The sequence below is a fragment of the Sturnus vulgaris genome, chromosome 3 (assembly GCF_052056855.1).
Source record: "Sturnus vulgaris isolate bStuVul1 chromosome 3, bStuVul1.hap1, whole genome shotgun sequence".
NCBI lineage: Eukaryota > Metazoa > Chordata > Aves > Passeriformes > Sturnidae > Sturnus > Sturnus vulgaris.
Window position 1 is genome coordinate 80,230,817 of NC_142245.1, and position 21,238 is coordinate 80,252,054.

Below are 21,238 nucleotides of genomic sequence, written 5' to 3' on the forward strand. Positions count from 1 at the left end.
GCCTGCTGGTTTGATGATACTGGGGAGCACAATTCCAGCCAAGTACTTAGTGCACAGCCCAGGAGCAAGTGTGGGTCAGTCCTTCACACTTCTCATTTTTATTTGGTCAGAGGTGCCCTGAGTCCTCTGGGTGAAGGTGGAAGCCATGGTTTGTGTGGGGGAAGACTGGACTCTGAGGAAGGCAGGGAACAGCAGTGACACCATGTCCCCAGTGCACAGTCTCTGCCAGCCATAAAACCCCAGGTCTCAGTCCCCTTCCTGCCTGTGGGCTCTGCATGCATGGTAGGAAAGGGCACAGCCTCCTACTGGTCTTAATTAAAACCTCAGATAACCTGCTCTTCAGCAAGTAGTGAAACTGCTGTACTGAAAAATTAAAGGATTTTGATCTGTGACTTGTGTGTATATGCAAGCAGCAGACCAAGACAACCATGCTTAATATTGCAATCCTAGATTAACTTCTGTGAATCTAATTGGATTAATTTATTTCTTTCTGCCAGCTTCAAAATGATTGTCCAGTCATAATACAGAAATGTTCTGAAATTGGAAAAGTAAGAGAGAATTTTCTTATTATTTTAAATTTTAAAAGTGATTATTTTAATTTCTCATATGCAGGCTTGGCAATAAAAAAATGAGGAATTGCACTGAAATATGTATGGACAAAAGGAAAAACTCTAGCTGATAGACTTTAGTGGTCAGTTCAATTTAAAGCCCTCAAGCTGGAGATGTTAGCCTCATTTTTTATTTATTGAAGAAATAAGCTTGTAGAGGCTTAACCCAGCAGTCTAGCAGCTTGGCAGACTGTTCCTCCTATAAAGGACTGAGATAATATTTCTAGTGGCATTACAAAGGTGAAAGTCATTTGTGTGGAACTTTCTATTCCCTTGGAAAGGTTGCTGTAGAAAGCTTTGGAGAGAAACTATTTTTTATTGTACAATCCACTGGAGGGTCATTCTGCTTGTTGTGAGTTGTTCAGGCATGCACATGTGATTTTATATTTTGTTTCTTAGTGGTCTTTCAAAATTAATACCCAGAAGTCATTTCAAATTGTGCGCAAAACAATTTACAAAGGAATAGGGATTCTGTCCCCCCTCTTCCCAAAAGTTTTGTTTCTTAATTGACAAAACATGTCTTTTATAAAATGTAGTTGCAAGGAGACAGTGCTTTATGCCTCACCTCGTAGAAATGTGTGCCATTTGCAGTCATGCAGTGTACAAAATGAATATGGGAGATGCAGTACATTAGAAGATTTGAGTACCCCAGTGACAAGGGGATCTCTCACTAGGTAGAAACGAGGCTCAGAATTTGTCATGCAGGAAATTAACCCACAAAAACTTCAGAAAGCTGCTCTATATGCTAATGTGTTTTAAGTATGCAGTGGAAGCAACTGGAAGACCATGAAATATGAGGGGCAGTGGGAGGAGTGGAGTGGGCAATTCCAGCACCACTTACTGCATCTGGAAACCACGCTAGCTGTGGCTTTAGTTTCTGTTGATTGAAGTCCCATGGGTGAGGAGAAGAGAGGGGCAATTATTAAAAAGAAATCTTCAAAAATTGTGACACATGGGAAGAGACTATGGTTTAATACAAGCATCTTTCACTTGGAAGAATCTCGACGCACATTAGGAGTATGGTTTGCAGTAAAACTGTGGTAGAGCTGAAACAGAGGCTGTGCACAACAGTGTCATGGCACAAAGCCTGCAACCTGATTTCCTCATACCAAGAGCAGATGCTTAGGTGATGTGATCAACATAGCACAGTGTGGCTTGCTTCTTGCTACAGGTTACTAGATGCCGCTGTGGTGCTGAGGAAGGCTCCCAAGGACAAGAAGGAGAGAAAGATAAACAGGGGGAAAAATTAATGAACAGGATTCACAGACCAGGAAATAGTGAAATGAGCAGGAAAGAAAAGCAATTAAGAAAGTAAAAAGTTGAAATCAGTCTCTCTCCCTTAGGTCTTTGAGATGTTCATCTAATTTTCTAATTGTGTTTTTTTTTCACATAGCTCAATCGTGGTTACATCTTCTACTCACAGCAGAAACATCAAAAATTTATATTTAAGTACTGATTCATAGAAGCATAGAAATTAACTGAGTAGGAAGGAGTAATTTAATCATATAACATCATCTATAAGTGATCATCTGCATGGACTTAATTAAAAGGTAAAGATCCACTGGCAGTGTAAGAGAGAAAGGGAGCAATGTTTGCAAAAGTGCATAGAGTAAAATAGAGAATGCTGAAGAATAATTTTACAGCTGACAAACCTGGAATTTATCCAAAGTCGGATAATTTAAAAAAAAAAATTTTGGTCCCAAGTGAAAAACAGATAGCAATTAGAAAGGGTGGCTATATATTGTATAGGAGTCTATGAAATACTACTTGAACAATAAAAGATATCACAAGATTTACTGTGTCTACTTAAGCAATAAAGCAATTTGAGATAATTCTTCACAGAAATCATTTGGGTGTGTAAAGGATGAACATAAACCAGCTTGTCTCCTATTGATATTTGCAATAGTTAAACAATGCCCAGGCACAAGGACTATCTCTGCACTTAAGACAGAAGCTTGTGTTTCCCCTCAACACTCTAATGCTCTTTACTTTTTGATAACTGGAATTCAAAACAGAGGAGTAGAAATAAAGTCCTTAGAAAAGATTCCTTTGTTCTTTTAATATCTTGTCTTGGATAAACCCAATGTTTTTAAGTTGGTTTTTTTGGTTGTTTGGGTTTATTTGGTTTTGGTTTTGTGTGTGTTTTTTTTTGTTTGGTTGGTTTTTTTTGTTCCTTCCTCACACATGCAAAGGACAAAGAAATAATAACTATAGAAAACTAGACAGCTCAGGTGCACGGCTGTGAAGACTGAATAGTGACAGTCTTTATATAAAGTTGGTGAGGCAGGGGCTTTGTTTTAAACCTTTTGGGAAGTTCAATCCCATCATCTTTCTCCAGACAGGAAGATCAACAAAATCAATCTCATGTTGTGAACAACTTGGTACATCATTGTGATGAGGAACTGAAAACTTTAAAGTACTGTGCATGAGCCAAGTCCAAGTGTTTTAGGGCATATGCAACTCTTAATGTGTTTTTTCTGTGTCTACATATGCTGTGCACTAGAGAGAGATAGCTCACCTCAGAAGAGGATGTGATCTGTATGGGAAAGGTGGAGAAAAGAAGACAGACAATACACACACATAAATTCCCACAGTGACTGCTTTTCTTTCAGGAGCTTTACCATATCAGAAGTGGTTTTGAGAAGGAAAAAAGCATCAGCTGCCAGGAACAGGAGAGATGTAGAAAGATCATGGAGGTGGTGAGGACAAAGCTTGCAGAGGGGAGATGTGGTCGGCACAGACAGAAGAACAGGACTTGAATGAAACCTGAGTAACCTGTTCAGGGACAGGTCCCTAAAAGCAAAGATACAGGTCCATAAAATAATAGTACGAGGGCCAATTTTAATGTGGAAGAAAGGGAACAAAAGGAGAGAGTACAGAAGAAAGACAAGAAGATAAAAAAAAGAGGTAAAATAGCATTTTAAGAATCTGTCTTTTGGGGAGGACAACTTGTTGATTGGTGCAATCTTCAGGGATGTATGAACTCACTCTAAAGCACTGGCTGCTTACAGAGAGGAAAAACCTTCTGGATCTGGCCTTGGATACATGTAAGATAGAGTAAAATCTTGCAGACTTGAACAGCCACCATCATGGGAATTCTGATAACTGCTGAGAGAAGGGGAGAGAACAGGGGCTTGCTCTAGTAGGACCAAAATAAATTTAGTGATTAGACAGAGTCAGAACCCAAAGGCAGGACAGGCAGGGAGTTAGGGTTGTAAAGCAAGACAAAAAAAAAAGCAAAAATAAAAAAAGAAAATACGGCTTGGAATTGCAGGATGGTTTAGAGAGGTTAAGGAAGATAGAGGTAGTCTGTAGGTCTTGAATAAATCACTAAGAGCTTGTTGGGAAGACCTTGTATTGCAGAACATGGTGTGGGTGGGCCTGATTTAGAATTAACACCTGATTCATAGGTGTTAATGGGGAGTTGCCATGGACAAGTCAAGAAATGTCTCCAAATCCATTGTAAAAGCAGCAAAAGCTTAACATAAAAAAATTTACGATGTTGCCAAACTGTGGTGTCAGACTAGCAAAAGTTTTTATTTTCATGAGAAGACTGATAATTTCTGATCAAGTTGAGTTGTTTTAAGTAGCCAATTTTTTATATTGTTCTTGACTTTGACTCTGAGCATGAGGAAAACATACATCTTCATCAGTCTAGTGGCATTTGTTGGAAAACATTCTCTGTGTTTAGCTAATGACTTAATTAGAAAATCAGTAGTCAGCTGGCAGTGAATGGTGAGCCTTTATTTAACAGGAAAGCATGGAAATTAACCATCCATCTGTTTTTTCCTGTTAATTACCTCTAAATATTAAAATTGAATACAGCCTTCAACCTGATTGGTAGTTTGAGTGGTAATAGCAGTGTTCACATACTAACAAGAAGCCATTACCAGAAATAAAGATGATGCAGCTCCTGTATTTTATAGCTTTCATCCGTGTTTCTGAAGCACTGCTACCTGCCTATGACAGCTGCTGTGGAGGTCACACTCAGCATTTCCAGCCCTTCAGCCACACTTCTGGCTTTAAATGAGCATCAGTCTTGGCAACAGAGTTAACTGAGCTGTTTTTTTTCCATGAGAGACATGATTGTACCCAGTGTGTCAGAGCAGTGCTGAGCTGTGAGGCTGGTCCCACTCTGAGGTTTGTAGTTTTTAGGGGCTTAGACTAGTTGGCCTCCAGAGATCCTGTCCAACCTAAATTACTCTGTGTGCCATGTTCCCTTAGGAGCAGCAGACAGAGTTGGAAGCATCTCTCATTTTGTTGGTTTTTCCCCTCTGAAACACCTTTCACCAGCACTGTCACTCCCACCCCTTCCCTTATCCTAGCAAAGACCCCTGAGCAGCCCACCCCACAGCTGAGCCAAAGCCCCAGAGACAGCCCCAAAGAACCTGGCTGGGGTGCAGCTTCTGCTCAGCTGAGTTCCTTAGGGTGGCTCAGTCAGTCTGCTGGGGTAGTCTTGTACATTTTCTCTTCCCTTTCTGGTCATCACAGCAGCTGGGCACCCTATGCACCCAAGGGACACCAAAATGTACTCTCTCCTAGCCATAATTGCTTGTGCACCCTGTTTTCTCTGCCACAATCAACTTGTTTCAGAAATTGTGCCAAATCCTTGTTCTCCAATAATAAATTCTATTGTGTTTTCTGAAAGAAAAAAATAAATCTGCAGCACTTCCTGCAAATACCACATTTTTATTTTAACTTCCACTTGTTTTGTTTGCTTGTTTGTTTTTTTTTTCTTCTTAATAGCAGATGTACTCTGGGGAGCTGCTTTGGAAGCTTTATTGATAGGCAGGGTCAGGACACACTTCCCCGATTTCAAGAAAAAATTTCCACCTCCATCAAACTGCAAAAAGGCAAAACCATAATGGATGTCTGTGCTTCCTCACTAAAAGAGATTTCCAGTGGCTGAGATAATTTTCCTCTCTTTTTAGGTATTAATGTTTGCTAGTAGGAAGCCCAAAGGCATCTGGAGGAGGCAAGTGCAACAGTAGCTTCAGAAGGACAGCTGGAGATGAACCAAACTCAGGCAGTCCTGAAAGAAGAATCCCATTGCATGTGGGTTAAGCCCAAGGTCAAGCTTTTGTCCCCTTCAGGCTTGGTTTATGCTCAGCTTGTGGCACTGTATCTTTCCAGTCAAATGCTTTCTCTCACCAATAAGATGTCATTTCTCAGTTCCATTTGCAGTTTATTACTCAAATATTACTTACACTTCCTTGACTCTTGATAAGAAAAATGATTGTCATCTTGTAAATTTTAAAAGCATTTTTAAGAGATGGCTTCCAGTGCTGTTACCACACTTTTGCTACCTCTAGTATTTGTTTTGATGGATTTGGAGCTGCCATACTATAGTTTTCACTGTTATTGCATGTCAGGTTGACATATGTGGTATTTCCTCTGTTGTGTATTGGTGTAATTCAAAAAGAATTTGTCCAGAAAAATGGACAGGGAAGAAAATTAGAGTGCAAGGTGAGTAATAAATATTTAAATAGTGCTTAGGAATTGCTAATGGACAATACCAAATTCTCAGCTTTGATTTTGCCCCTTCCCAGACTGATTTCCACAAGATTTGAATCAGAAAATTTTAACTTCCAGAAACACAAAAGACTCTCAGGACAGGGGAAGTTGGTCTGTGGAGGACTCCCAGAGCAAGAAATCCTATCAGAGCACTTGACCATAGGTTAAGTGGGCAAGATTACCATTGCAAATTGTGAGATGACAACAAGGCATATCTGCAGACTGCTATTTAAAATAAATCATTTTACTGATTTTTTTCCCCTGATATTCAAAAATAATTAGGTTTTAGCTGATGTTTTTGAATTTCTATATATTGCTTGCCTGCAGAGAAGATATCCAGTTGTCTAAGTTGGTGGGGGTAAGATCCATAGATCCTTGGGGCTGTGCACCCTAAGATTCAGGTGAAGTGTGGCACAAGTGAATAATACCACCCCAGAACTGACTAGGGCACAAGGCCTGAAGAAATAGGGTTAGTGGTATTGAAAGTGTGACCACTCAGATGTGCAGTTGGTTTCACACATATGACACTTGTTAGCTGCATCCTCTCAATTGCCAAACAATCTGCACGGGTATCTGCCCAACACCTTGAATGTAAATCTGGAATATTGCACAAAGAGAGCCACTTAAATAATTCCTCTGGGTAATGAAATGGGATCATTTCTAGATGCAATAAACTGAACTTTGCTTTCTGTTTTGGGAGTGTATTCCTGAAGAAAGGAATAGTTTATTCTGCCTCAACCCAAGGTGGAAATTTTCCTCCTAAATGGCTGTTACAGCTTTCTCAGAGTGCCACAGTAAAGAGGTGCTGTTAAGCTGTCATGACCATGAAGTGTTTATTAACTTTTGTATATGTATTTATGGGGTTCAGTTTGTACAGTACATAATTTAGATGTTTGATTCTTAAATGGAAAAAGTATAAAAGTGAATATTGTTGTTTGCTTCTTGAATCATTAATTACACAAAATGTCTTAGACATCAGTACTTAATACTAATAATATTTTTTTGTTGTTGCATTTCTAAAAAATCTTTTCCTTTGTAGAATAAATTTATTTCAACCCCTTTATCATGAATAACACTAGAGATTAAAAAATGGCATAATGAATTACAGGCTGAAGAACAGTCAAGCAAATAGGCAAACACAAAAATCCCCTTTATCAAGGGAGATGGTGGCAGAGTCAAATAATTTTGCTCATTTTTAAGGCCAGGAGTCATGCCAGCATCATCATCTCTCAGTGCTTTTAAGTATGTTCTCGACACCTGATGAGCTTTCTAAAGGCCAGCTTGAAATCCTCGTTAAAGCTCGTGTACAGCAAAGGGTTGATGAGCGAGTTGACATAGCCAAGCCAGGTCAAGAAGTCTGCTACTTCTGGAGAGACAGTGCAAATGTGGAGGCCCACAAGCAGTTCCTTGATGAAAAAGGGCAACCAGGACAAAATGAAAGCACCTAAAATCAGCCCCAAAATGCGAGCAGCCTTTCGTTCTCGTGTTGTGGAGATCTGCTGCCGGTCGCCAGCCAGGTCCAAGTCATTCTCGAAAGGAGGGATCCTCACGGATGCGTTGATTTTATCAAACTCTGTGGTTGGGTCAGATGTGGAGAAGTCCGAGACGCAGAAGGTCTGTGTGAGCTTGCAGCTGGCAAAAGAGTTCTGGCTGTCGGTGCTCCTGTTGCTGAGGTGGCGGCTGGAACCCCGCTTCTGGTAAAGGCTCTTTGCAGCGTGGTAAATTCTGTAGTACAGGATCAGGATCAAAGTCAAGGGGATGTAAAATGCCCCGAATGTGGAATAAATAGTGTAGATGACGTGGTCGTGCTGGATGCGACACTCACTGGGAATACTGACGCTGTGGTGATTTCTCCAAAACAAGGGGGGCATGGATATGAAAACAGAGATAGTCCACACGGTGACTATCATCAGCCCAGCCCTTCTGGCCGTTCTTTTCCTGGCGTATTCGATAGCGTCTGTAATGGCCCAGTACCTGTCCAGGGCAATGACACACAGGTGAAGGATTGAACATGTGCAACACGTCATGTCCACGCTGAGCCAGATCTCACAGATGAAGTACCCCAAAGTCCATTTATCTATCATTATGTAAGTGATGCTCAAGGGCATGACGAGAACAGCAACAAGGAGATCTGTCACAGCCAGTGAACATATGAGATAATTTGCCGGCTGGTGGAGCTTCTTGGTTGTGGAGATTGCTGCAATTACAGCAGAATTCAGCAGCATAGTCAAGGTTGTGATTGTGGCCAAGGTCAGGGTAACGAGCATCTTTTCGGTTACTGTTTTTGGCTTTGCAGCCACGCTGGCTTCAGTGGTGCAATTTGTGAAATTCATTTTCCCCTTCAGGATGCAAGAAGTTGGTAATGAAGAGTTCCAGGTTCACACGTTATCCATTTGAAAGAGATGCTCTATGTGCAATTTTTAAAAGTTTTTTATAATCCCATATTCAACAAAGTGGCAAAAAAAGTCCAGGTTTCTTCCTGTTCATTGTTTTCCTAGAAGATAAAAACGCATCTGTTAGTCAACCTAGGATAATCCCACCTTTTGGTAAAAAAGTTTCACATTTCAAATATTATCATCTCAAATAAAATGTTGGTCTGTTTTCCCTTCTCTTCTCTTGCCTTTTCTCTGCATTCATCATTCATTTTTTCCTTCTCTAAAGGGCAATTTGGGCCAGATTTCCTGCTGATATGAAATTGTTATTTCTTCTTTGGTTTTGGAGATTTTACTTAAAGTAGGAGGCTGGACTAGATCCTTTACACAAACATGTGTATGATCTTTGTGATACTGATACCAGGAGCTAGTCCTTTTCCCGCTTGTTAAAATACACTCCAGCAGATGAAGAGCTGAGGGATTTTGCCTTTTCATTTTAATTGCTATATGAGAGGCATCAATTACTTTTATATACCACCTTTAGAAAAACAGCAGCAGAGCAGCCTATCTCAGCGAAGCCATGCCAGCATTTCATAGCTTTCTATTCTGCTCTTTCACATCCGTGTCTATATTAATATATTAGAAACTGTACTTAAAAATTTCTCGGGTTACTTTTATCATGCAGGTTTTCAACAATGTTTAAAGCTTTATGGCAAATGCTTGGTTTTACACAGCCCATCAGTGTTGCTAGGAGCTCATATAGTTTTGTCTAATTATTCCTGACATTTCACATATCCCACTGTGAGAGTCTTTAGAGGAGACAGACAAAAAGCTTCTGCCACTGCTTTGAGAATTTCCATCTAATTGTACTCCTTGTCAGGGAGTCCACTGTGATGCAAGGAACAATAATTTTAAAAAAAGTTTTATTTTGTTTCAGAAGTTCACATGTCTTTTCCATACATCCCAAATGCTAGCTGAAGCCAGAGTTAACAGTCCATGAGATGCAGCTTGGGATAACCTCTGGGACCTTGCTTACTCATTTGTAATTTATCTTGGCATAAAGAATGTGGAAAACTGAAAGTCTGAATCCTTTTCTATTGAAATAAACAGAAAGAGTCCTTCCCCTGGCTTCATTTGTCAGAGTAAGGAGGCTTCTAGGTTAGTTGTACAGGCTGCTTTTACAAGCAGGGGAAAAAGATAGTGGCTGCTGGAAATACACTTGTTCCCTCTCAAGACAAACCTTTAAGGAAGATGCTATGAATCATATCCTGGAAATGCTGATCTTTCTCTATTTTCACTACAAGTGGCTCCTCCACAGTTGCATTTAGAATACATGCCTGATTTTCAGATGGCTAAATCTAAGAAGTAAAACCCAGAATCTCACTGACACCAGTGGGACTTGGATTAGGCTCTGGGCTTGCATGTGCGAACTAATGAGAAATTAAGAAATTTAATGAGGAATTATGCATTTAAAGCTAGTTGGCTGCTTCGCTCTGTGTACATATGCTCCTCTTCAGAAAGTGGAGTGCCATCTTCAGAATGAGCTGAATGAGAAAAAATTAAAAATAGAAACTTTAGATAAAAACTTCTATTTGTGGATTGGCTCTAGGAAAGCAGATCCATACTGCCTTAGTCTCTGGGTTAGCAAATATAAGTTTTAATTCTGCCCAAGGAACAGCAGAACTGCCTTCCACCCAAAGTGTGCTCTACTCTTAAGAAACTACTTTAAACAGCTTTAAACTTCGAATAGCCTTGGAAGAAATATTAGACCTGGTTATTGAAGATTGACTGGAGAAGTCAGATGGAAATCCATCCATCAGTCTTCATGTGGTTACGGCACATGGAAATGTCAATTTGGTTGTTTAGGCCTAAAGCCAAAATATGAGCTCAAACCTTCTTCATAAATTTTTCATGGGAGTCTTTTCTGTCAAGCCAGATTGTGATTTCCTTAGTTTGCACCCTTATTATGTATGATGTTTTGATCAGAGGATAAAGCAAAGAGGCTTCTGTCCCTCTCTCCCCTCTCATGCACTCGTGGAGCACAGACCAAACCCAACTGTAATCCATATCCTTTCTTCAGCACTATCATTTAGTGAGTGCACCCCATTCCACAAGCACACTCAAAGACACTGGAAGACACCATGGAATTCACATCTCCTGCACAACCACTTATTGATCTGGTGCACATACAGGAGATCTTGTGATGCTTCTTGATGTAGGCAGCACTTCTTTCTGCTCGTCCTTCACTCCTCTGGGGCCCTGAAGTTTCATGGCCCTGGTACATCTCCCCACCCGGTGTGGTCCCCACCATTTTCTCTGCTGAGCACTGCCTACATACATGTTTAATCCAGTAAGACCTGAATTGCTGTGGTTCTCCTCCCACATGGCCATGTATCCCAAAGAAAAATCTTTCTGAGCTCTACCTGTTCCCTGTACCACAAGGATACTCTGAAAAATAAGTTATTGCTTTCCTTAATTAACTTGTATTTAAACAAACTTAATCAGATCCAAACATCAGGTTTCTTTTAGGACAAAGGATACTGCAGATAACACAGGGGAGTTTGGCTTTACAAGTCTGCTACTGCTCAGGAGGGCCAACATTTTTTGTGCATGGAAAACACTGCGATAATTGAAGACAGGGAAAAATATAAACAAAGCATCATCCCTGCCTGCAGGTACCTCAACCCTGCAGGCCCATAGTTTCACATCCAAACCCATTGCTGGAAAGTTAATTCAATTTTAATTCCTATGTTCCTTATAGGAAGTGAGCCTTAGCAATTCAGACAACATAAATACCACATAAGAAAATGGCATTAAACCAGTATTACTAAGGAAGTATATTTAAATGCTGAAAAGTAATTTCAGCTTTTGAGAGCTGGAGGTTTCTTCTACGGCTGGAGTTTGTGCCCCTTGTCCTCCCTTACCCACATGATGAGGATACACACTGGCATTATAACTGGTTAGTTATAATTAATTGACTGTAGCCCTGGCTGTTCACCTCCCAGCTCACCTTCTGTGCCAGAGCAGCCTGAGACTCTCCTGAGCTGCTGGTGCCATCTCAGCACTGCCTCCAGGGGCTCAGCCATGTCCACCCTCCTGCAGTGCCTCCCCCCTAGACACTCCCTTGCTTGTCCAACTGTCTTCTCTCTAGTTTTGAATTAGAAGACACAGATAGAGAGTACTTTGGCCCAGGAAAGAAATGATGTTTTAATCTGGGAAATGATTTACAGAGAGATGCCAGCAATTGACCTTGCTTATTAATAAAGGGATTTTAATGCTACTTATCATCAATCTTTTAAAAATGCAGGTGTGTTTGTGGCCATAACATGAGTGTTAACAAGGAGAATTTTACTATGTCTAAGCAATAATAGCTGGTTTCCAGCATCTCTATCACTTGCATGCAATTGCTATATATAGTATTGCTATCACTACAGTAATTGATTGTGGTTTTCTAAGTGACATCTTGGAAGGGACATTAATAACAGTTATTTAAAGTGCTCTCACTAAAAGCACTGCTGTGTTTATGTTTTGCAGCTGTATCGCTTTAGGCTGTCAGTCATTTCCTACAGAGACAATTTTACACACACAGACTAATTTCCCGCATTTGGTGCAAGAAACTCATCTGGCTTCCTCCAAATGGGAATCAATCATGTTTCATATTAGCTGATTATTGGTAATGGCTTTGAGTGCTGTTTAGGAGGAAGAAAGGGGAAAGAGTTTGATTCATTGTTCCTTAAAAGGAACTGGACAACTTTAGGCTGTGAGATGGCAATGTCCATATCTGCTCCTGCCAGAAAAATATCTCCCTCTTCTCAGCAGAGGACCACAGTGCAGCACAATACTCTGAATTTTTCCTGGACAGATTGACTCCCACTCCTTGGCCACTGAACTTTCCACCATTTCATATGAAATCGAATAATATAACTTGGAACAAACAAGTGGGACTGGCATTGCACATGTGTATGTACAAGGCAGGTTAGTTCCTTTACATCCATGGTTTTACATTTCTTCTAAGCAATTATTGCACTGTAAAACTGCTACATCTTTGTGCCCTTGTCAGCAATACATCAGTTTGACTCTGTTGAACTCTGAATTGGTCTGAGTGCTTTTCACTTTTAATATTTCCATGATTGGAGCTCTGAGGGACAAGAATCTGTGCCACGATTTATGAGACAGTTTATGGAAAATATGACTTAGCACATTTATGATAATGCTGCTATTTCAAAAGAAACTTTCAGTGCTCTTCGTATTCCTTCAAAGATGTTTTCTCTTCCAAGTTCATGTACAAAGCCCTGAAATTCAGGCCCTTCACTTGCAACTTTCTAGTGTTGCTTTTGTAAAGTCAACAAATCTTGGACTTCATGGCTCCTTGGTAATCAAATGATACAACTGAGTTTAACTGAAGGTTATAGGTTTCCAAATAATAAGTATTGTACTCTGGCATGGTTGTGTTGCTTTGGATTTCTAAGGATGTCAGCGCTGCAGAGGTCACGTTATGGATTTATATAGGCACTGATACTGTTTGTAACATGTTATATCTGGAAAAGCAGCATGCAAAAGCTGAGAAAGTGGAGATGGTCAGAATCACACCAACGTGTTGCAACATGATAAGCAAAACAAAATCTTCTTGTCACCAGGCAGCTCATATTCATGCCATAGCATGGGATTTTGATGCCAGTTGTAGGCAAAATGAAGACAAACTATTAGAAGTTTGGGGTTGACCTACAAATGCGAAAACTGGGGTAGGACAATAAAAGAAATTGCTATTTTTGTGTGAAGCCCAAAATTTTACAAGAACCTGTCTGAGGAATTCCTAGTTGCATTATGGGACCATAGATTTAGGGATACAACCTTTTCCAACACAGACTGAATGATGCCAGGAATGAAATTACTATGATATTTGTACAAATTGACCTATAAAATTGACCTTCAAGTTAAGGTTGTCCCTGTGCACACCACTGAAAAAAGCAGCATGATGGAAAGAGGGGTTGGAAGGACTCAGCAGTAAGCATGGTATGTGGAGGCATAGCTGTGTGTTTGCATCTGTGGGCATCCTACTAATGTTCATACATGTAGTGATCCTGTCATAAATAACCAAAGCACACTATGTTGTAATCAAGGATATAAAGGCCTGCAGCCTGTCGTTGTGTAACATAGATTTCTAGGGATAGAGGGATATCTGTGCTTCAGCTCAGTCCTGGCCAGAGAGGATGGGCTGAGTGAACAGCACTGAGGACACTGCTGGGCACAACAGAGAACATGCTGGACGTGGCAGGTACCAGTGCAGGCACCTGGCACAAGTCTCACATGATGCCCCAAGGGATGGCTGGGTTTTGCAGGTGGAGTTACATGAGAAGTGGTTGAAATTCACAGAAGAGTGGCGGGGTGCACTGGAACTTTTTGAGAGCACAGCCTTGCAAACCAGCAGCACCTCAGTCACTCCAAAAGTAATCACATACAAAGCTGAGCATGCCTATATCAACTCTTATCAGAAACCAGATTTCACTGGTTGTTGCAAAACTGGGACTGATGGGCAGGAGGTAATTTAGCCAGAGTTGTTCTTTTGGGAGGAGGCTGAGATAGAGAAAGGGAGTGTCGAGTCAGGTGAAAAGGACAAGAAGTGGAAGAAGTGATAACAAGGGGGAAAGTGACTATGCCTTTCTCATCTACAGCCAAAATCAGGGCAATAACCCAACTTGTTGTTCAGATCAGAGCATAAGTCAAACCTGACACCATTGTTGTGAGGCTGGGAGGACAGGGTTGTTCCTAGTCAGCACAGGACCCAGGGGACAGAGGGATGAAGCACTCAAGTGCTGCTTTGTTGATGTCTACAATAGGCCTGATGGCTTTAGAAGCTACCCATCACCTCCTCAGGGCAAAGAGGTGAGTCTGTGTCCTCTTGTCCTCTTGCAAGAGCAAAACCAAGTGTTTGTGCAGGCCACCTGTGTGTGTGTGCAGGAATCCTCAAGGCTCTGCTTATTGAAAACCAAATTCTGTCTGGGAGGTTGCTAAAATGTCAAGCTGTGAAGTGGTGCTTAGGCACTGTTATTTGTGTCTTGTCACTGTATATTGTGATGTTGGTCTCTGTCTCTTTTGCTGAAGAGCCCAGGATAAATGCCAGGCTGACCATGATGTTTTAACTCCCTCAGCATCAGAAAGGGGATATCTGCTTGCATATCTGGAAGACTTTAGCCTCCTTCCCAGTGAACCTTGCCAGCCTGGAGGATTTCCTTCCCAAGTTAGAAGCCTGGGGGAAAACTGATGGGAGAGGGGAGGTGCTGCCTCCAAAAACCCCTTGGTGCAGTTCTGAAGGCTTTTTAAAAAATAATTCCACCAGCATTACACTATAGAGGTAAGCTTTTGTGGTGCAGATCTCAGCACATGCAAATGAGAAACAATAATTAGTGATGATCTTCAAACCATGCTCCCTCCCACAAGCAGTGGTATAATTATCATTCACAGATGATTACTCATTTTTATCTACTTTCAGTATGAAAGTTAGTAAATCTTAGGCAGTGAAAGCTTGCAAGAAGCTGCTGGGCTGCAATCTGATAGAAACTAGAACTCAATGTATATTTAATCCTGGTATTCATAAATAAAGAAAATTCTCTGGAGTAGTAAAACACACAGATTTCTCAAAAAAACCCCTAGAGTAGCACCCTACTCTAGTTGCAATATTTTGTAATAAATGACAGTCTAAATTCATAATAATTTGCTTTCAAGAGACTATAACCTGAAAAAATAACTTTAAAACTCATCAACACATTTAAACCCTTAGCACTGTACATGTAAAAAGTCTCTTTTATTTTACACTACACAAAATGTCCATGTAAACTTCAGCTCATTCCTGGTAGCTCATTTCACTATACCCATTTCATGCTCTACCTTATATCCTGACATGTTTGACTTATGGACACCAGAGGGTCTAATTTCCCTTATCATAGAGCCAAGAGACATAAGTGGCTGGATCTTGTAATAACTTTTGGGCTAGAATTTATAGTAATCAGTTGTACAACCCTACACTGTCAAAATATGTAACTGCTGCCTTTTCCACCATGTTGTGGCAGAAAGAACTTCTCTCTATACCTATTATTCCTCCAGAGATGATTTATGGAGATAGTAGCCTTCTTTCACTATAAATCTGTGCCTGAAAGAAGAGAAAATAAAAAGATGTTTTGATTTGTGTCTATTTGTTTTGCAGACTGCATTTGTATATGTGCTGAAACATGATGTTACATTAGCATGGAGTGCTGAATGGGTTAATTCACCCAGCCAAGAAACTGTAAATTCTCAGTCATGGAGTTCCTGATTCCCACAGCTACACAGCCTTCTTATGTGAGTTAACCTGATTAAAGCTAGTTGACATGCTCTCCCCTGGTACCTGCATGACATCTCTATTAACAGAGGCAGCAAGCTTCTTTGATTGCCCCAGAGCAGCATTTAACTACTCCAGAACTGTGCTTCTCACCTCATCTTGTCTCAGTGCAAAGGTGCTCTTGATCCCTGGTGATACCCTAATTTAGTAAATAAATTTAGTAAATAATTTAGTAAATATCCAGGCCCAGAAGACATGGAACCTACACACTTAATCACTCATCTGGAAAGAAAAATACAATCTGTACCTGCTACTGACCCTTGCAACCTTCATGCTTAACAGTCACTCTCACAGAGACATTGTTCTCTGACTAATTTTTTGTTTCAGAAAACTTGTTGTTAAGACTGTCTTTCTTGAACTTCGTATTTTAAATGTTTTTCACTACTAAAGAAAATTTTTACTCTGTGTTTTAGGTCCTACCTCACATCATGCATGCATCTTTACAACATGCTGTGTCACCAAAATTCCCTTTTCTCTCTTTTAAGTGAATTTTTAAAGCTTTTAAATTTTTTTTCAGCCTATGTTGTTTTATAAAGCTGACCATGTCACTGATCCCTGCTGTGGATGTTTTCATGCTTCAGGAAAACATAAAAACATCAAAGACCTGGTGACAGACCCAAATCACTTGCTGTGGAACAGGCAGTTATTGCAAGGGAAGACTTTTGCCCCGGGTTTTGTGCTGCTGCCAGTGACCACTGCTGTTTTTGGCTTGGCTGTTCTGCTCTCTGCTTCCCTTTTGCTCTACTGAATGGTTCAGCAAGGCACACAGGCACAAAAGAAAAGAGCTTCAACACCAGGTATTGGCGGGTCCTGGGCCCCTTCATAATCCTTCCTCCTACTGACTGCTCAACCTTCCATTCAGACTATTTATTCATTGACTGTATGACTAAAACCTGCAATCAGATAAAATACAGGTAGGAGGACAGCTTGGATAATGAGATACCCTATCAGACATTGGCAGCTAAACTGTGCGAGATCGCTCTCTGTAATTCATAAGGGGAGAGGGCAGAGAGGTGTGCCATCCCAGCACTTACACCCCTACTTAGAAAAACAAGTATTGGGATGGTGCTTCACTGATGAGTGGCCCAGGGACAGGTATTCATGAGGCTGGTTAGTAAGGTTTAACTGTAAAGTGAAGGCACACAACGTCTGAATGGTCCTGAGCAGGTGAGTCCATCCCCCAAACCTGCAATTCTTCCCACAGCCATGAATCAGTCTGCCAGGCAGCAACTAAGATGAAGATCCATCTATAACAACTCCCAGAAACATTTTGCCAAAGCAAAATAAACTACAGTCACATTTGCCCTAAAAAATCCCAAACAAAACAACAGCGATTCCAACTGTAGAGACCATGCTGTCATGGCACTGGAAGACTGGTGCTGAAGTGATCCCCTGTTTCTTAATTGGGAATAGCAGAGACAGCATCTTGGTGCTTGAAGGAAATACAGAATCACATAAAAGTTGCTGGAGGACTCAGAAAGATAGGAGTTCACTCTATTTCTTCTGAAAAAAGTCTTACTTTAAAAACTGGAACCAGGGACAAAATGTTTCAGTGTCCCATTGATCACTAACAATGTAATCTCCCGAAGCAAAAAATCTTTGTTTCTTCTTTTGAATAAGCTTATGAAAAGAAAATACATTATTCAAACTCATTTTGAATAATGTTTACTCCTAAAAAAAATTCTTGACTTCTCCAGGTTGCATTTATGTGGAGAATGGAAGAACTCTCCATAGACCTCCAGATCTCCAGGTGACTCCAAGTCGTTAGACCTCTAGGTAACTTTTAAAATAATATGAGCAATTTTGAAGTTTAGTATCCTTTGAATTAATGATGTTCTGTTTGTTTTGTAACTAGAAACAAAACTGCCTTTGATTCTCCTCCCATGGTCTTTTGGAACAGAAATCATGCAGAGCTTGTGAAATTGTAAACCATGACTATCTTGCTGGAGCAAAATCCCCTGTGGGAAAACCATTTTTAAAAAAGAATACTTCATAAGAAAGAAGTCTGTTTCATTTGCAAACTATCAAAGCACCTCACTGGAACATCTTAAAAATTCCTCTGGAGAATAAGAGGACTATGTCCAATATAACTTGAAAGAGCTGCTGTGGGAACAGTTGAGTTTTCTTACATGCTGATTATCCCTATCTTTACTTTTTTGAGTAGAAGATCCCAACACAGTTTACAAGTCTAATACTTCACATACTGTACACAGGCCTGGTGGGAGGCACAGTCCAATGCCTCATTTACTAGTACCTCCAGGGAGGGAAATGCAGTTTGTGAGTGGGAGACCATGTAAAGACAGTGGGATTGACTTTTTTTGCAGCTCCTGCTGCCTGAATGCTGAGTTGGTTCTATAAATTCAGCAGCACTGTAAGGTGCCCATGAAATAGGTTTATCATCTCTAGGCACATGCCTGAAATCCTATTTAATCTTCATTGTTTTATGGTTTGAAGCAAACCTAAATATGATTCTAAGAGTGCAACTTTGTAGGGAAGACTTGCTCCCTATGGTGAACAATTGCTATCTAGCCACCTTTCCTGTGTCACCTGTGGCTTTAAAGACCACTATTGTAATGATTTGGGTCCTCAATCTTTTTCCTAACTGAAGAGCCTGAAGAGTACTCATTCCTCATACTGATGAACTGTGCTGCTGTTCCTCATACAGAGGAACAAGCTGCATCTACTTTATACAGGTGCTACATTATTTAAGATGTTTGGGTCATGATGAAATCCTGGTCCATAAAATCCCTAATTCTCATATAAAGATAGTTAAATGTTAGCTTCCTGGTGCATAAATCCCTTCTGAGTATCAGTATGAGGCTCCTAAATTAATTAGCTGCTTTAGGGTTTCTTTCTGAGGAGTTCTCAGGCTTGGAGTCGTGCCATGTAGCACAGCATGAGTGGCAGGGTCAGGAAACTACTGACAGGAACTGAGTGTGCTATGGTCTGTTGTAGTTCTGATGCTTTGCTAGAAAGGCAAGCATCTGCTTTTCAAGGTCTCCCAAATGCATAGAGAGAAAAACTTTAAGAAAAATCTGCACTGAATTCTCACCTGTGAATGTATTTTCCATCTCAATTTCTCATCTTGCTGCTTAGAGACATGTCAAAGACACACAAATATTTACCGAAGAATATCATTTATTCAGCTCTGGGGAAATGGTGCTATTTGCATTTATATGGAGACTATCACTTCATACAAGCTAAATGTCACTGTACATGCATTATTTTTCCAGTCAATATTTGTTTCTTGCTGCTTTTCTGTGTCAGGAGACTGATGTCAATGGAGTTTATTTGATCTCCACATGACTTGGTTCTGTACACAACTGCTCTGCAATTCATAAACGCCTCAAATGAACAAATCTGACAGACTAAAATTTAGTAATTCTTGAAGCTTGATCTGAGATTCTTTGAAATCAGTGGAAATGTCTCCACTGTGAGATTAAGCCTTAGTGAATATATACCCTATTTCTTGCTGATAAAATAAAGCAGATGACTCACACAATGGCTCTAGACTTGCTTTGAAAGGAAAATTTTGTGTGATTGAACAAATAGTTTCATTGTAGCAGAAGGTGCTGTGTGTCCTTAATCATGTAGAAAAATGTCTCATGTTGGTGAGAATCACTAGGCTGATGGCATGAGCCTGCTGCCTGGGACTGGGAGCGTGGGATTTCCATCTGGGCAGTGGGCTTGCTGCAAGCACAGGAGAAATGAATTACTGACATGTGGTGTACAGCAACATAAAGGTCAAGGACAGACTTCTGTTTGGTATGTGAAAACATTTCTTGTACACGTCCTAGGTGAAATCCTGCTGAGGCAGAGGCATTCAGATATTAGACTGGCTGAGCTCTGACTTCCATGGTGGCCTGGTGCACTCTCAGTTTGCCAGTTGAAGAGGGTCCAAAGTTGCTGCAGTACATTTATGGCAGTATGAGCTGGTGTTTGAACTGAACTCATGTTACCATTGCATTCTGAGGGCAAATACTCCAGGGCTTGGGTCCTGAGCCATGATTTGAAAAATCTCCAGCTAAATGTGGTCAATAGGTCCTGAAAAATCCCATGAAAAGGAGTTCCTGCTTTTATTTCCAGAACTTTGCTGCTGGTAGTGGAAGCCATGAGCTGAGCTGACAGCACATACAAACAATTGTTTTTGGTTATCCAAATAAAATAGCCACTGTTATGATACCACAATTACATTATTCAGGGTCTTAGCACTGACTATGTCTAGCTGTAGCTTTCCTACGAAGACATACTTTTTCACTGAAGGCCTTACAATACACACAACCAAGCTAAAATGCTTACTTTAGTCCATTGCTTGGAATAGCTAAACTATGTGTCTGCTTTCGGAGACTTTTAATTCTGACTAAGCTCACATAACTGACACCTTAATTACTTGTCTGGAGCATCATGTAAATACAGAATAAGCAAAAAAACATTATGAAAACTATGTAATATCAACTGTTTCAGACATGTCATTATATGAATTAATGATAATTTGCTGTCAAAAAACATAAGCACAATAAAATTAACCTAGAGATACAACGCACATATGGAGAAACTATGAAATTTTACTCACTAAAAAGACTGAGTTGTCCTTTAGTAGGTGCAATAAAATACGATGAATCAAAGTCTGTTTAAAGTAGTATACATTGAAATAGCAGGAGTTGGTGTGTGTGATGCAGAAAGAAAAAGGGCAATGCCCCTGTTTTTCAGCTACAAACTGTAAAAACTAAATTTATACTTTCCTCTTCTGTAGTAAATTGATTATACTGGATACAGAAGACTGTGGTTCATGCTGATAACATCCTATGATGACTAGTACATCATAGCCTTTTTAACCTGAAAAATGCTCATGTGACCATTTGTCCTGCCCTTGCTTGGATTCTGCTGCAGCAGTTCATACTCACAGCAATTAAGAAATATTAATATCATGCTAACAAGGACAGGGCCATGGGTAAAAAGAATTAACCAGAATTCCTCTCAGTGGTAGAAGACTGATTTTAAGGGCATAATATATTTCACACCTACTGTGTGCATTTCAAATATATTTTTTCTCATGAAGAACAATATTAATTCCTGGATTAAACCAGAGTACTTTAATCAGCAGCACAAGCAAAGCCTCTATTTACTCTGCCTCAGAAATGAACGGGAAGATGAGGGGATAGAAGATGTTTGTCTCTTTTGCTTTACCAGCACTAGGAAGCTTAGATATAGGCTTGGGTAGAACTTAACGTGAGATCAAAGGGATAGCAAAGTGTTTTAAAACTCATCAGTGCTATAAAATTAAAGCAGCATACATTCTCTAACTCATACAGGCACTAAAAATGTGTGCATTGGGTATGTTTTGTACATACACAATTACTGTGAAATTG

At 40.2% G+C, this 21,238-nt stretch overlaps 1 protein-coding gene across 2 annotated transcripts in view; it reads right to left on the reverse strand.

The window, feature by feature from the left end:
* Positions 1-5,277: 5,277 nt before the first annotated feature.
* The window catches only part of HTR1E (5-hydroxytryptamine receptor 1E), a 36,189-nt gene continuing 20,228 nt past the window's right edge, over positions 5,278-21,238 (reverse strand). For both annotated transcript variants that reach the window (XM_088162078.1, XM_088162077.1), the window contains exon 2: positions 5,278-8,616. In XM_088162078.1, the coding sequence (XP_088018204.1) occupies positions 7,361-8,455 (1,095 nt within the window). In that variant the 5' untranslated portion in view covers positions 8,456-8,616 and the 3' untranslated portion in view covers positions 5,278-7,360. The remainder of the gene's footprint in view (positions 8,617-21,238) is intronic.